The sequence below is a fragment of the Phytophthora cinnamomi genome (assembly GCF_018691715.1).
Source record: "Phytophthora cinnamomi strain GKB4 chromosome Unknown Contig118, whole genome shotgun sequence".
Taxonomy (NCBI): domain Eukaryota; phylum Oomycota; class Peronosporomycetes; order Peronosporales; family Peronosporaceae; genus Phytophthora; species Phytophthora cinnamomi.
The window spans coordinates 127,989-144,001 of NW_027151051.1; the positions used below are offsets into that span (position 1 = coordinate 127,989).

Consider the following 16,013-nt stretch of genomic DNA (forward strand, 5'->3'; position numbering starts at 1 on the left):
ATTTGCTGATAGAGGGTTGTGTTTCAATGCAGATGCCACCGCCATCGTGTTGCCATCAATAGGGGATCAGACTGCGCGAGCTGCGCCGCAACTCGGCGCCAGAGCAACGGCTCATCAAGTAATCCGAGCAATCCCAGCACGTGGTGCTTGTCGATTACGCGCGCTCGGACAGTCGTGGTAACGGCCCCGACTAAAACTAGCTAAGCTTTTAATGCTTTGGAACGCATTTGGTGGGGAGTAACTTTGGCGCGTGTGTGCATTCATTCATGACGGTGAGCACTTCCAGAAGAATCTCGCCGCCATCACCGCGCGACACCTCGTTACTGGACGGATCGGCGTAAACTAGCAAAGTTGAAACCACCTGATCAGGACAGAAGGTTTCCCCTTATAGTATAGGGCATCACTGTCTTACCGCGAGGCACCGCAGAGCTTCTCGTCTCACACTTCAATTGGCCCTGGTCCCCATAAAGCTCATCTCGTTCAATCTCTCAATTGGATCCAGTCGCCAATGTCGCCGCCTCAACTCCACCCGGAGGTGGTAGAACCTGGAGACGGAACCGAGCTCGCTGCGCAGCATGACTACGTTCAAGTGATCACCCCGCGTGCTAATGCGTCTGTCGGTAATGTCACCGTGGAGACCTCCAAAGCCGTTCGGAAGTCTGACGCTAACAACAGCGTTGCCCCGGAACCCGAAGCTGCTACGACGGACAAGAAGAAGCCCCCACCTACGATCCCGTTCCGGCAGCTGTACCGCTATGGCACGGTCACTGATAACCTGCTCCTGTCGTTCGGTGTTCTGATGGCCGGTGTGAACGGGGCGTTGTTCCCGTGCATGGCATTGGTGTTTGGTGAGGCTATCGGAGCCTTCGCACAGGCGAACGGCGGCGTGGATATGCACGCGGTCAACCAGGCCTCGCTAGACTACCTCTACATCGCCGTCGCGCTGTTCATCACCGACTACATTGCGTACGTGGTGTTCGTCAACTCGTCCGAGAGGCAGATGAAGGCGCTGCGAGACGCCGCGTTCAAGCACATGCTGCACAGGAACATCGGCTGGTACGACAGCAGCGACCCGTTGACTCTGTCGAGCCGCCTCACGGGCGACACGGTGAAGATCAAGGACGGCATGGGCCAGAAGCTCGGCGACTCGGTCAAGTACACTTGCCAATTCATCACTGGCTACGTTATCGGCTTCGTGCGCGGGTGGGATATGAGTCTCGTCATGGCGTGCGTTATGCCCTTCATGGTGGCGTCGCTGGGTGTCCTGATGACGAGTCTGCGTAAACGAGCAGTGCACTCGCAGCAAATGTACGCGGAGGCTGGTGCGGTGGCGGAGGAGACGCTGGGTTCCATTCGTACGGTGTCATCACTCAACGCGGAAAAACTCGCGATCAACAAATACAACGACCGCGCCGCCAAAGCTGAGGAAACCAACATTCAGATGGCCAAGTTCTCGGCTTGCGTCTTCGGCCTCTTCATGTGCAGCATCTGGCTCATGTACGCAGCGGGTCTCTGGTACGGAGGATCGAAAGTTGCTCACGGCAAAGCATCCCCGAGCGAGGTGTTCCAGTCTTTCTTCGGTGTCCTGATGGGAACGATCTCGCTTGGCCAGATCATGCCTAACATTTCCGCCGTGGCTGAAGCTAAGGGTGCTGCTGCTCAAATCTACAAAATTCTGGACACGCCCTCCGGCATTGACGCCTCGAGAGATGACGAAGGAGACAAACCGGATTCGTGCTTTGGCCGCATTCAAGCTGTTGGCGTTAACTTCACCTACCCGAGTCGCCCCGATGTGCAGATCCTGAATGACTACAACGTCACCATCGAGCCTGGCCAGACTGTCGCGTTTGTCGGTGCCAGTGGCGGCGGCAAAAGTACTCTGATATCACTCCTCGAACGGTTCTATGATCCGAATGAGGGCACCATTCTGCTCGATGGACGCGACGTGAAGACTCTCAACATCAAGTGGTTGCGCTCGCAGATCGGCCTTGTATCGCAGGAGCCCGTGCTGTTCGCGACCACCATCTTCGAGAACATCGCGGCAGGCGGAGAAGGAATCACTCGTGAGCAGGTCGTGGCAGCGGCAAAACTGGCCAATGCGCACACATTCATCATGTCGTTGCCGGAGCAGTACGATACGCTGGTGGGCGAGAAGGGTGTGTCACTGTCCGGTGGCCAGAAGCAGCGCGTTGCCATTGCTCGGGCGATCGTGCGTGAACCGAAGATCCTGGTGCTGGATGAGGCTACTAGTGCCTTAGATGCGGAGAGTGAACGTATTGTGCAGGCTGCGTTGAACGATCTGATGGACAAGACGCACATGACGACGTTGGTGATCGCTCATCGGTTGAGTACGGTTCGTCGCGCGGACAAGATTGTTGTTGTGAATGGCGGTCATGTTGTGGAAGAGGGCCCTCATGATGAGTTGGTCAGGATCGAAGATGGAATTTATCGCAAGTTGTACACGATTCAGGAGGAAAATGCTCACATAGAGGCTCAGGCTGCAGCGACAGCCTTGGCCTTAGCTGAAGACGGTGAACCACGGTCAAACATGATGCAAAGACGCAGTAGCCGATCGGTGGTCAGTGAGCACTTGGATGAAGAAAAGAAGGCAAATCAAGTGGACGCAGCGGATTCCAGCAAGACGTTCACGATTTTTGACGCCATGGCTTTTTCTCGGCCGGAGCGACCAGCATTCGTTGTCGGCATTATCGCCGCTGCTGTAATGGGCTGCGCTCTTCCGAGCTCGGCTATCCTAATCAGTGAGCTGGTGGCAACCATGACCAAGAACTACACGCTCTACAAGGTATCTCATGACGAGTCTGCTCTCGATCATCTCAAACATGATGTCATGGTGTATGGATTGTGCTATGTCGGTGGTTCGCTTGTGATGTTCCTTGCTGCAGCTCTGCAGAACTACTGCTTCAAGTACATGGCTGAGAAGCTCACGTCTCGACTGCGAGACATTCACTTCAGTGCCCTTTGCCGACAGAATATTGGCTTCTTTGACGAGAAGAAAAACGCTACTGGAGCTCTAACCGCTGATCTGTCGACGAACGCAACCAAAGTTGCCCTGGTCTCCGGTGACTCGCAGGGCCGTGTTGTCCAGGCTATCTTCACATTCGTTGCAGCTCTGGTGATTTCGTTCACGACCGGAAGTTGGTTGCTCACGCTGGTGATGCTGGCCGTGTTTCCGTTCTTGATTGCTGGCCAAATGGTCCGCATTCGCCAACTGAAGTCATCAGGGCATTTGTCCGATGAGCTTTCTGAGGTTGGTGCGCATGCGTCGGAAGCCCTCAGCAACATTCGGACTGTGGTGTCGCTTGGATTGGAGAAATCAATTTACACGAAATTCTCGAACTTGTTGGAGGAACCTTTGGCTAGTGGACGTCGTCAGGCTCAGCTGAATGGCGTTGCACTGGGCTTCAGCTCGTTTATCCTCTTCGCAACGTACTCGCTCGTGTTCTGGTACGGCGGAAAGCTGGTGCACGACGATAAAATCAACTTCAAGGAGCTCATGCGAACGCTCATGGCCATCATGATGTCGGCGCAAGGAATTGGCAATGCTACTTCTTTCATGGGGGGAATCTGACAACGCGCTGAAGGCGGGTAAAACAATTGTGGACTTACGTGATCGGAAGCCTCCGATTGATTCATTCCAGGAAAGTGGACGTCGCCTTGATCAATTGCAAGGTAAAATCGAGTTCAAGAATATCCTCTTCCGATACCCCACCCGACCTGAAGTCACCGTCCTCCGCAACTACAACCTCACCATAGAAGCCGGCCAGACTGTCGCGTTCTGTGGTCCAAGTGGTGGAGGCAAGAGTACCGGTGTATCTCTCATCGAACGTTTCTACGATCCTGTCGATGGTCAAGTTCTCCTCGACGGCGTCGACACCAAAGAACTCAACCTCAACTGGCTGCGCAGTCAGATCGGCCTCGTCGGACAGGAACCCACGCTCTTCATCGGCACCATCGCAGAGAACATCGCGTACGGACTGACGGACAAACCCACCCAACAGGACATCGAAGAGGCCGCCAAGATGGCCAACGCGCACGGATTCATCACCAAGTTCCCGGACGGCTACGACACGCAGGTGGGCATGAAGGGCGAGCAGCTGTCTGGCGGCCAGAAGCAGCGCATCGCCATTGCGCGAGCCATCTTGAAGAATCCCAACATCTTGTTGCTGGACGAGGCGACGAGCGCCTTGGACTCGGAGAGCGAGAAGGTGGTGCAGGAGGCTCTGGACAAGGTGGTGGCGTTGAAGCGGCGCACGACGATCATCATCGCGCACCGGTTGTCCACTATCCGCAAAGCGGACAAGATCTGCGTGGTGAGCGGCGGTAAGATCGCTGAGCAGGGCACGCACCAGGAGCTGATCAAACTGAAGGGTATCTACGCAAAGTTGGTGGAACATGCTGTGAACTAGGCAGAAGACGCATAGATAAGTTAGATAAAAAAGCACACGATTTATTTTTTTTGTATGAAAGCGGTGGACTGAGTTACAATCTCTAGTAAGCATAGTCCTCATAAAAAAAATGATTCAAAAGAAGTTGTGCTTGACTGTTGACATTCCCTTATAGCGAGTAGTCACTGTACTTTCTACAACATTTGCGCTACAATTCCCTATAGCAAGGTGACACAGTACTTTCTACAAAATTCGCAAACGTCACATTTCAAATTACCTTTTGGTCGATGAACGCGACGCCGTCGCCGCGGCCTGCGCGCGCTCGGAAGCGGCCGCGCGACTCGCTGGAGACGGACGAGGACGACCACGTGCTGGACGAGATGCTGGTGGAGCTGGGCATTCCAGATAGCGGCTCCAAGAAGAAGAAGAAGACGAACCAACGGAACGAGAACAGTTCTTCTCCTTCCGTGGAGGTCATCGAGCTGCTCACGCCGCCTCGGAGCCCAAAGGAGAAGAATAAGAAGACGCAGAGTGATGGTCCTTCTTTCGTGGACTTGACCACGTCGCCGTCGTCCCCCAGCCCATCTCCTTTGGTATCAATTGGCTACACTAGTACAGTACGCTCAAGTGTTGCAGTTGCAGTGGACGGAGAGGAGACGCTCGCAGTCGAGGAACAAGAACGAGAAGAAGAACGAAAACAAGAGGAGGAGCAGGAGGAGATTTCGTTCTCGTATTCTCCAACGGGGTCTCCGCCGCCGTTCATGTATTCGCTGCCAGCGGAAGCTTCTCCTCCTTCTTTTCCTCCTCCTCCTCCTCTTGTAGATGTTGCTCCTGTTGCTTTGAACTCGGACTCCGATTCGCCTGAAGTTTTGTCACCGGAGTTGGCGACGGGTGCGAGGCGACGAGTTTTCCCGGATGAGAGAAAGCGAGTAGGGGCGAAGCAGGCGAGGAGATTGTCGGGCAGGTTGAGAGATCTGCACTCCGAGACGGTCAGGAGCAGTGGAGGAGTAGGGAAGAGGAGGAAGGAGAGTGGAGTAACGCGTATTGCTGAGGTTGAACTGGTTGGTACCGGGGCGGCGCCGTCACCTGCAAGACCCAGAACGGGAGCTTCACCGGCCAAACCGAAAAGAGCAGCGAAAAGCGGTTCGACTCCGGCTGCTGGAGATGTGATGACGGTGGTGCAGATGGAGCGCTCGCTGGACACGTCGGCGGCAGGAGACAGCATCCGCAGCGCGTTGAAGGACCACGTGTACAATGGTAAGCACGTGCCGTTCACAGTGGCGACTGCGATGAACTGCCTCATGCCGGGAGTTATTCGGTGGGAGCGACGGGAGAACAGTAGCTCCCACTACTCGTGCGCTATCTACTATGAAGCCGATGCATTCCTGGACATGATAATCCAGAAGAGTTACATAGAGTTGGTGGCTGCGGTTCGCTATCTTCAGTCATTGGTGCCAAACTATCAGGAGCAGATTCAAAAAGCGCGCCAGCCTGGTGAAGACGACGAAGAACCGAGTAAGTTTTTCGTTATTGTCGAAGGCATGGATCGCGCTCTCATCGAGCTCAAGAAGCAACAGAAACAGAAGGGGAAGAAGAACGGATCAACTCCTAGTACGTCGTCAACCTTTTCCAGTTCGCTGATGGTCTCATTCGCGGACTTGCACGAAGTGGCGTTCCAATTGTTCATGGACCTGGGAACTCACACGAAGTTTACGTGTGATCTGGATGCTACGGCGAATTACGTGGCGTTGTTGACTCGCGAGTTCGTTGTCGCTGCCTCACGCCCATCCGCTCTCGAGGATTTCCTGGAGTCTGTTCCTCGGAATAACTCGTTTCGAGTGACTCGCACGGGGGCTACTGCCAGTCCATGTGCCAACGCGTGGCTGCGAATGCTCCAAGTGATTCCAGGCGTGAGTGAGGACAAGGCGCAGTGTCTGCTTGACCACTTTCCTACCTATGGCAGTTTAATGCGTGCCTATCGAGACCCGAGCTTATCTCGTGCCCAGAAGGAGGATCTGGTTGCTGACAAGCTCCACGACGCGCGCATTCAACGAGCTTTGTCCAAGCGCATCTACACAGTTTTTTATGAGCCGAATCCAGACGCGATAATTTAGTGCCGTATCAGATTTAGCTTACGGCAATGATTCTCTGAGGGAGTATCCCAGCCTTTCTTCGGTGTCTTGGTGGAAAAATCTCGCTACCGTCGCGGCCGCTGCACAAACTACTGTTCGGATGTCTTCACCGCGCCAACCTGATTGCGACTTGGTTGCTGTTATTCTTCGGCGGCATGTTGTGCAGTAAGATATATTGGCTCTACGTCAGGCACGCAATGGTTCCTGGGCATGACTGTCATCAGTTTGGTCGTCGGTATCTGTGTCGATACTCCCTTGCAGCATCTTCGACAGCCGAGGGTGTGCCGCCTGTGTCGGATCGCGATACGTGTGGAATGCCCCCAAGAAACCCAACCTGCTAACAAGAGCGCTCAAGCCTTGTTCATCTTGCGGCATTACAGTGTAAGTCTTCTTGGAACGGCAGGCGCGTGGCTCCTCTTCGACATGGTGTTCGACGCCCAAAACCTTTCTCGGCCAGATCTTGTCCGTAGCTGGCGTCAAGGATGCTTCACTTCAAGTTGTTACTACCGTGAGCGCCTTCGTCGCGTTGATGGCGCTCCCCGGATACTACGTGTAAGCCTGGAGTGTGTGAAGCTGCTAGCCGCTGTAAAGGATGGGCTGTCGTCGTCAATCTAGGGTAGTATCCAATTACACAGGAACAGAACAGGCATCAACCTTATGGGCAATTTCAATCAAGGATCAAAGATGAAGAAACATACACTCGACTTTTGTCGCCTTCCACTTGTGTTTTGAAGAGACTCGCAAACGGATAGTAGATCGCCTTCGCTGCGGAGTTTGCTTTGGTACGCAATGGCTAAAAAGATATCGTTCCAGGCTAAAACAGAAGTTCGTCGTGAGCTTTACATGCTTCCCATCTAGGTTCTTCTCGGAGAATGGCACGTGCGCGAATTGCCGTCAACAGCCAGGCCTTGTTACGTTTCCCTCCGCTTTCTTCGAGTCGACGTAGTGTAGCTCATCATGTATTAATACTAAGTAGTACCTAGTAAGTACATGGTCCGACACAACTAGAACCAAGCAGAGATTCAAGTCGAAGTGCACCGCTTCAGCAATGCTGCTGAATCAGCATCCATCCAGCTAGTCGGAAGCTACGTCGACCCCTGGAGTTGCCAGCAACCTGAAGAGCGTCGTGTTGAACCCTGTCGAATTGCGTCACGCAATATAGCCATGGTGTTCGACGCCCAAAACCTTTCTCGGCCAGATCTTGTCCGTAGCTGGCGTCAAGGATGCTTCACTTCAAGTTGTTACTACCGTGAGCGCCTTCGTCGCGTTGATGGCGCTCCCCGGATACTACGTGTAAGCCTGGAGTGTGTGAAGCTGCTAGCCGCTGTAAAGGATGGGCTGTCGTCGTCAATCTAGGGTAGTATCCAATTACACAGGAACAGAACAGGCATCAACCTTATGGGCAATTTCAATCAAGGATCAAAGATGAAGAAACATACACTCGACTTTTGTCGCCTTCCACTTGTGTTTTGAAGAGACTCGCAAACGGATAGTAGATCGCCTTCGCTGCGGAGTTTGCTTTGGTACGCAATGGCTAAAAAGATATCGTTCCAGGCTAAAACAGAAGTTCGTCGTGAGCTTTACATGCTTCCCATCTAGGTTCTTCTCGGAGAATGGCACGTGCGCGAATTGCCGTCAACAGCCAGGCCTTGTTACGTTTCCCTCCGCTTTCTTCGAGTCGACGTAGTGTAGCTCATCATGTATTAATACTAAGTAGTACCTAGTAAGTACATGGTCCGACACAACTAGAACCAAGCAGAGATTCAAGTCGAAGTGCACCGCTTCAGCAATGCTGCTGAATCAGCATCCATCCAGCTAGTCGGAAGCTACGTCGACCCCTGGAGTTGCCAGCAACCTGAAGAGCGTCGTGTTGAACCCTGTCGAATTGCGTCACGCAATATAGCCATGGTGTTCGACGCCCAAAACCTTTCTCGGCCAGATCTTGTCCGTAGCTGGCGTCAAGGATGCTTCACTTCAAGTTGTTACTACCGTGAGCGCCTTCGTCGCGTTGATGGCGCTCCCCGGATACTACGTGTAAGCCTGGAGTGTGTGAAGCTGCTAGCCGCTGTAAAGGATGGGCTGTCGTCGTCAATCTAGGGTAGTATCCAATTACACAGGAACAGAACAGGCATCAACCTTATGGGCAATTTCAATCAAGGATCAAAGATGAAGAAACATACACTCGACTTTTGTCGCCTTCCACTTGTGTTTTGAAGAGACTCGCAAACGGATAGTAGATCGCCTTCGCTGCGGAGTTTGCTTTGGTACGCAATGGCTAAAAGATATCGTTCCAGGCTAAAACAGAAGTTCGTCGTGAGCTTTACATGCTTCCCATCTAGGTTCTTCTCGGAGAATGGCACGTGCGCGAATTGCCGTCAACAGCCAGGCCTTGTTACGTTTCCCTCCGCTTTCTTCGAGTCGACGTAGTGTAGCTCATCATGTATTAATACTAAGTAGTACCTAGTAAGTACATGGTCCGACACAACTAGAACCAAGCAGAGATTCAAGTCGAAGTGCACCGCTTCAGCAATGCTGCTGAATCAGCATCCATCCAGCTAGTCGGAAGCTACGTCGACCCCTGGAGTTGCCAGCAACCTGAAGAGCGTCGTGTTGAACCCTGTCGAATTGCGTCACGCAATATAGCCATGGTGTTCGACGCCCAAAACCTTCTCGGCCAGATCTTGTCCGTAGCTGGCGTCAAGGATGCTTCACTTCAAGTTGTTACTACCGTGAGCGCCTTCGTCGCGTTGATGGCGCTCCCCGGATACTACGTGTAAGCCTGGAGTGTGTGAAGCTGCTAGCCGCTGTAAAGGATGGGCTGTCGTCGTCAATCTAGGGTAGTATCCAATTACACAGGAACAGAACAGGCATCAACCTTATGGGCAATTTCAATCAAGGATCAAAGATGAAGAAACATACACTCGACTTTTGTCGCCTTCCACTTGTGTTTTGAAGAGACTCGCAAACGGATAGTAGATCGCCTTCGCTGCGGAGTTTGCTTTGGTACGCAATGGCTAAAAGATATCGTTCCAGGCTAAAACAGAAGTTCGTCGTGAGCTTTACATGCTTCCCATCTAGGTTCTTCTCGGAGAATGGCACGTGCGCGAATTGCCGTCAACAGCCAGGCCTTGTTACGTTTCCTCCGCTTTCTTCGAGTCGACGTAGTGTAGCTCATCATGTATTAATACTAAGTAGTACCTAGTAAGTACATGGTCCGACACAACTAGAACCAAGCAGAGATTCAAGTCGAAGTGCACCGCTTCAGCAATGCTGCTGAATCAGCATCCATCCAGCTAGTCGGAAGCTACGTCGACCCCTGGAGTTGCCAGCAACCTGAAGAGCGTCGTGTTGAACCCTGTCGAATTGCGTCACGCAATATAGCCATGGTGTTCGACGCCCAAAACCTTTCTCGGCCAGATCTTGTCCGTAGCTGGCGTCAAGGATGCTTCACTTCAAGTTGTTACTACCGTGAGCGCCTTCGTCGCGTTGATGGCGCTCCCCGGATACTACGTGTAAGCCTGGAGTGTGTGAAGCTGCTAGCCGCTGTAAAGGATGGGCTGTCGTCGTCAATCTAGGGTAGTATCCAATTACACAGGAACAGAACAGGCATCAACCTTATGGGCAATTTCAATCAAGGATCAAAGATGAAGAAACATACACTCGACTTTTTGTCGCCTTCCACTTGTGTTTTGAAGAGACTCGCAAACGGATAGTAGATCGCCTTCGCTGCGGAGTTTGCTTTGGTACGCAATGGCTAAAAAGATATCGTTCCAGGCTAAAACAGAAGTTCGTCGTGAGCTTTACATGCTTCCCATCTAGGTTCTTCTCGGAGAATGGCACGTGCGCGAATTGCCGTCAACAGCCAGGCCTTGTTACGTTTCCCTCCGCTTTCTTCGAGTCGACGTAGTGTAGCTCATCATGTATTAATACTAAGTAGTACCTAGTAAGTACATGGTCCGACACAACTAGAACCAAGCAGAGATTCAAGTCGAAGTGCACCGCTTCAGCAATGCTGCTGAATCAGCATCCATCCAGCTAGTCGGAAGCTACGTCGACCCCTGGAGTTGCCAGCAACCTGAAGAGCGTCGTGTTGAACCCTGTCGAATTGCGTCACGCAATATAGCCATGGTGTTCGACGCCCAAAACCTTCTCGGCCAGATCTTGTCCGTAGCTGGCGTCAAGGATGCTTCACTTCAAGTTGTTACTACCGTGAGCGCCTTCGTCGCGTTGATGGCGCTCCCCGGATACTACGTGTAAGCCTGGAGTGTGTGAAGCTGCTAGCCGCTGTAAAGGATGGGCTGTCGTCGTCAATCTAGGGTAGTATCCAATTACACAGGAACAGAACAGGCATCAACCTTATGGGCAATTTCAATCAAGGATCAAAGATGAAGAAACATACACTCGACTTTTGTCGCCTTCCACTTGTGTTTTGAAGAGACTCGCAAACGGATAGTAGATCGCCTTCGCTGCGGAGTTTGCTTTGGTACGCAATGGCTAAAAAGATATCGTTCCAGGCTAAAACAGAAGTTCGTCGTGAGCTTTACATGCTTCCCATCTAGGTTCTTCTCGGAGAATGGCACGTGCGCGAATTGCCGTCAACAGCCAGGCCTTGTTACGTTTCCCTCCGCTTTCTTCGAGTCGACGTAGTGTAGCTCATCATGTATTAATACTAAGTAGTACCTAGTAAGTACATGGTCCGACACAACTAGAACCAAGCAGAGATTCAAGTCGAAGTGCACCGCTTCAGCAATGCTGCTGAATCAGCATCCATCCAGCTTGTCGGAAGCTACGTCGACCCCTGGAGTTGTCAGCAACCTGAAGAGCGTCGTGTTGAACCCTGTCGAATTGCGTCACGCAATCTGCGGCAATGCCCGTAGCGTCAAGGATATCAAAAACTCATGTCGGGTACTGGTGCACTTACGCAAGGACATGGCGCCAGCTCGCAATCGTTGTGTCCTCCGTGTAAAGGCCCACACGACAGTTGACGGGCGGTCTCCGATCCACAAACCACTTTTGCTGATCACGGCTCGCTCGCCAAGTGCGATTTTCGGTGACACATCCACGGTCCCACTTCAGATATGTACGACACCTTCAATGCTCGATCCCTGTAGCGTGGGGCTGACATAGCGTTCATAGGAGAGGGTCGACTTGCACTCATTCTTCAATTGACCGGCGGCAGCAACATGAACGCGGGCGAGGGATATCGCGGACAAATTCCGTTCCGGCCGCTGCAATTGACCTACGCGGAGCAGGAGCGGTGTCAGGAGCTCACTCTGCAGCTGCTGGATCGAACGTTGCGAAGCTACGACGAACGGGACGCCACCACGACTGGCGCCCCTCGACATACGCCGCGCCACCACTCGAACCTCGACAGTGCGCGCTGGAAGCGCCACAAGACGCAGGAGAATGCGTCGCTGTATTCGGAGCGCGATCACGGCGGACGCCGAGACCTGCACATGCCCGGGGACAACTGGCAGAGCCCCGCCGTGCTGCTTGCTGTGGGGAACATCCAGACCTGCTTGGACGACGTCATGTTCGGGCTCACCACGCAGACGTTCGGGGACATGTGTGTTCGCGCGGCGTCCACTGCACCACATGACGTGAGTGGCGCCACGTTAGCGAAACTGTCGGGACCGACGGAGGAGGACCCTTTCCAGAGCCTGAACGTCATGTGGATGGTGGGCGAGCAGGGCTGGCCGCTGAGCATGATCGTGCGCCCGAGACTTCGTGATCTTGTCGGCATCGGGGATCATCACGCGCGCGAATGGGGATCGAATCGGGTACGATCTAGTGCAACCAGCTCAGTTGCCACAGCTGCCGGAGCTTCCGAAACCCATGACCAGAGGCAAATTGATGTATGGCGCACTCTACCGAGAGCTACAGGACGGGACGGTCGATGTCTACATTCAATTGTACGTGGAGACCATGGGGCATATCATGGATGCGATCGTGATGAACGCGATGTGGATCGGGGTGCTGGGGTTTTGGGAGGCGCCGAGGCTATCGGAAGAGAAGAAGCTGCAGTGGTGTATTTTGAACGCCATGAAGAACCCGGGAAGTAAACAAAAGCGGATAGTGACTGGAGCTTGGGCAGATCTGTCGTGTTGTGGTGTCTGCAAAGGCCGCCTTAAGCACTTTAGTCGCAGTCGGGATGGCCTGCCAAGTGCTAGCAACTCCTGTGCGGTATGTGCGACGCTGTTGTGCTCGAAATGCCGGGTGAAGAAGTCATTCAAAGTTCTAACCGGCCGAAGCAAGGGTTCACTGACTCGGAGTGTGCACGTCGTTGTATGTCACTTATGCCTGACATCCGTTCATCAACAAAGTGCGGCAGAAATGGCATGGCAGCAGAATCGACAGCGGTTGATGTCATCCGATGAAAGTACGGACAGTAACTGTCCTACGTGGGGACTTTTAGAAGATGCCGCCACTCCATTATGGACACCAGGGAGATACTTTTCAATCTCCGAGACGTCGTTCAGCTGTTCGGATCGTGGAGATGCAAGGAGCACGTTTAGTGCTTAGCGAAAAGAATCAGCAAGTGATGAAGACTTTTTTTTTATTGTAATCGCTTAGTAAATGTGTGGACTTAGTTAATGATCGTCGTGTGTGATCACGATTCAACACGCAAAAGATTGATACGCTCGGGATCCCCCACCGCAATGTCCTCTTCGGGTGGTACCCACGAGTTCCGCATCTCGCGAGCAAACAGGCGAAGCTGGATCATGCGCTGCGCAAAGAACTTGGTGTCTTCGTGGTATTGCCGCCGAGCTTTCTCAGCCATCGCCTCGCGCTTCGCCGTGTTGGTGTGTTTCAGGACGTACTCCACGGACTCACAGAGGTCTTCAGCTGAAAATTTGGCCACAAGTCCATCAACGGATCGGAGCCCGTGAGTGCCTTGGTACGCGCCTCCAAGTAGCATGTCTGGGTGGGACTCGCGCTTAGTCTTCACGAGAACGCCCATGTCCTTCGACGAGATGAGTTCGTTCATCGGATGAGCGTCGGTGGTGATAATGACGCCCCCAGATGCTCTTGCTTGGTCGATGTAGTGGCCGTAACCTTCTTGGGTGCTTGGGCACAAGAAAAACGATGTCTCGGCCAGTACTTGCCCGAAGCCCACGGCGTCCATCCGCTTGCGGATGAGATTGACGTTGGGGGCTTCGAGAATTGCGTCATCGTAAGTGGCTTGGAATTTCTCCCCGTATATGTTTTCATGCACATACAGATCCAAGGGTGGGAAGTTTGGGTGTGACAGCCAGCAGTCGAGTACCTGCTCGGTGCCTTTGTACGGACTCCATTGCCAGCACACAAAGCAACACTTAGTCATCTCACGAAACCATAGCAACGTACTAAGTACTCGCCTTTAAACACGCACCTGGAGCCAGCCGTGTGTGTGAATCGTACTTTGGCAAAGTTTTTCCGCCTCACATTCTCCTCTCCGAGCATCTCAACGGCGTGTGCTGCAGAATCCGAGGACGTGAACCTGGTATAAAAGACTTTAGCATCGCGCGGGTTCCCCTCCTGCGCGTACCAGGCCTTGACGCGCTGGTCGCACGCCAGCGTCCTGCAGATGACGGCGTCCACGGTCCAGTACTCCTGCGCCGTGAGCTCGCGCATCTCGATGTTGGGCATGATGTACACGGGTTTGGACCGCGGCCACTCGGAGCGGTCGGGCCTCGAGTCCCAGTAATGATTAAAGAACAGCATCGGCGTGAACGGACACAGCTCGTAGTACATGACGCTGCGGTTCGTCTCCGGGTCCCAGAAGTGGTCCTCCAGCGCCCACAGCGGCAGCAGCCTCGAGCGCAGAACTGTGACCACAGTCCAGCAGTCAGCATCCAACTTATAAAACTTAAAAAAGCACACACGCTAATGTTGCCCTCCCTACATTTGGCGAAGGCGACTGCGTCTTCGCAGTACCCGAGGCCTCGGATCCCATCGGGTAGGTAGATGTCCACGTCGGGGCACTGCTTGAGTTGCTCGACGACCCTCGGGTCGCCCCTGTCCAGCAACGTAGCCTGCTTATGTCCGACGTCGTCGTCGGGCGCGCCGTGCTGCCACGGGATGACGGTCTGCTTCTTGGCCGTGCAGGCCGCGTGCAGCCAGCTCAGGTGCTCGCGCTCCGCCAAGGGCACGTCACCGTCAGCGCTCGTCATCCAGTGTGGCACGTCGATGCGTGCGAACTCGGCGTCCTCCAGGTCCGGCGGGGACAGGGCGAAGCGCTGCGCGTCCTCGGGCACCTGCACGAGCCGGCGGTGCGTCGAGAAGCGCGCGCGGCGGATCAGCAGCAGCTCCAGCAGCAAAAAGCCCGCGGCGTAGAGCAGCAGCAGCGGCCCGAGGCGCCACGACGGGCGGCGAGCCGCGGAGCGACTCGCTGGAGCTGCAGCGGGCGGCACGGGCGACGCCTTGAGCGTCACGGAGCGCAGCTCGCGCTTCATGTTCAGCAACTCAAGTGAGACCGTGTGTGGACGATAAGGCGCTGCTTGAAGAATGCCATGACGTCGCCAAAACTGAAGAAGGGAGATGGGCACCCTCGGATCGACCAATCGCAGGCCGCGAAGCGTGAGTAATATGGGTGCCGACTTGGCCAGAGTATCCACTCTGGATTCGAACGGCAAGACGTGGAGTTTTGCGATGTTCAAGGCACAGCACAAGGAGAGCGAGGCCCCTTTACTTGCCGATGCTTAAATGTAACCTGGATGTCGGCTGGGTTGGAGGGATTGATGCTCGCCCCCTACAGTTCGGAGCTGCAAGTTTGGACACCGCCCTAATGCGGTTGTGGAAACGTACCTTGACTTGAGGTATACTTCAACTGTCGATGACGAAGATGTCTACGGCTCGCTCCTCGACGCGCGGACAGTGGGGGATCAGATATGAGTCTACTGGTATCTGTTGCTGCAGCGCAAACCCCAGAGAGTTAGTTTCCCCGTTACGTTTTACTCGGGTGTTTCTCGTTGAAGCAATCGATGATCAACAAATGCTAGCGTCCTCCATCGTGGATGTTAAAGTCCACCTACGGCCGTATAGGAACCTCAGAGTAATTGCCGTGATCTTTGCTGCACCAGCCAGCTGGATGCACCACAACATATTTTCGAAAAAACATGAATCACAGAGGTATTAAACCGAAAGCAGAGACTGGTCTGCGTATATTTTCCACGGAAGCACCTTGGACTTGTCTTCCACAAGGCTAGTCTTGTATCCGTACTGAGCGACAATAGCGTGTTTGGTTGGAAACGTACTTGTCATGAGAGAGCGGCGATAAGAACGTACAGGGCCCAGCCGACAATTACCAGTAGTGATGGCAATCGAAATTAAACGTTAATATCAGTTATTTTACAAAGGAGGGTTATTAACCCCTTGAGACGGAGGTATTAATAATGGTACCGTACCCCATTGGTCCCTGAGCCCTAGACGCTCTAACGTGTATGTGCAGGGAAGGGTTCTCATACAAAGCTCAACATAATTCCCTAACTTGTAT

The 16,013-nt window shown here is 53.6% G+C and overlaps 5 protein-coding genes across 5 annotated transcripts; 4 read left to right on the forward strand and 1 right to left on the reverse strand.

Moving 5' to 3' along the window:
• Nucleotides 1–508: 508 nt before the first annotated feature.
• Nucleotides 509–3,589, forward strand: IUM83_19833 (multidrug resistance protein ABC superfamily; the record flags this gene model as incomplete). The annotated part of the gene is made up of 1 exon (XM_067944901.1): nucleotides 509–3,589. The coding sequence occupies one exon, from the start codon at nucleotides 509–511 to the stop codon at nucleotides 3,587–3,589; it is 3,081 nt and encodes a 1,026-aa protein (XP_067781316.1).
• Nucleotides 3,590–3,683: 94 nt separating this feature from the next.
• On the forward strand, nucleotides 3,684–4,427 carry IUM83_19834 (ATP-binding Cassette (ABC) superfamily; the record flags this gene model as incomplete). The annotated part of the gene is made up of 1 exon (XM_067944902.1): nucleotides 3,684–4,427. One exon carries the CDS (start codon nucleotides 3,684–3,686, stop codon nucleotides 4,425–4,427), a length of 744 nt encoding a protein of 247 aa, XP_067781296.1.
• A 266-nt stretch (nucleotides 4,428–4,693) lies between these two features.
• IUM83_19835 (uncharacterized protein) lies at nucleotides 4,694–6,520 on the forward strand (the record flags this gene model as incomplete). The annotated part of the gene is made up of 1 exon (XM_067944903.1): nucleotides 4,694–6,520. One exon carries the CDS (start codon nucleotides 4,694–4,696, stop codon nucleotides 6,518–6,520), a length of 1,827 nt encoding a protein of 608 aa, XP_067781311.1.
• Nucleotides 6,521–11,721: 5,201 nt separating this feature from the next.
• Nucleotides 11,722–12,669, forward strand: IUM83_19836 (uncharacterized protein; the record flags this gene model as incomplete). Its single annotated transcript, XM_067944904.1, has 3 exons — nucleotides 11,722–12,318; nucleotides 12,422–12,564; nucleotides 12,660–12,669. The coding sequence occupies 3 exons, from the start codon at nucleotides 11,722–11,724 to the stop codon at nucleotides 12,667–12,669; spliced, it is 750 nt and encodes a 249-aa protein (XP_067781313.1).
• Nucleotides 12,670–13,148: 479 nt separating this feature from the next.
• On the reverse strand, nucleotides 13,149–14,973 carry IUM83_19837 (homeobox and-type helix-turn-helix domain-containing protein; the record flags this gene model as incomplete). Its single annotated transcript, XM_067944905.1, has 3 exons — nucleotides 13,149–13,827; nucleotides 13,911–14,346; nucleotides 14,424–14,973. The coding sequence occupies 3 exons, from the start codon at nucleotides 14,971–14,973 to the stop codon at nucleotides 13,149–13,151; spliced, it is 1,665 nt and encodes a 554-aa protein (XP_067781312.1).
• Between the last annotated feature and the right edge of the window lie 1,040 nt (nucleotides 14,974–16,013).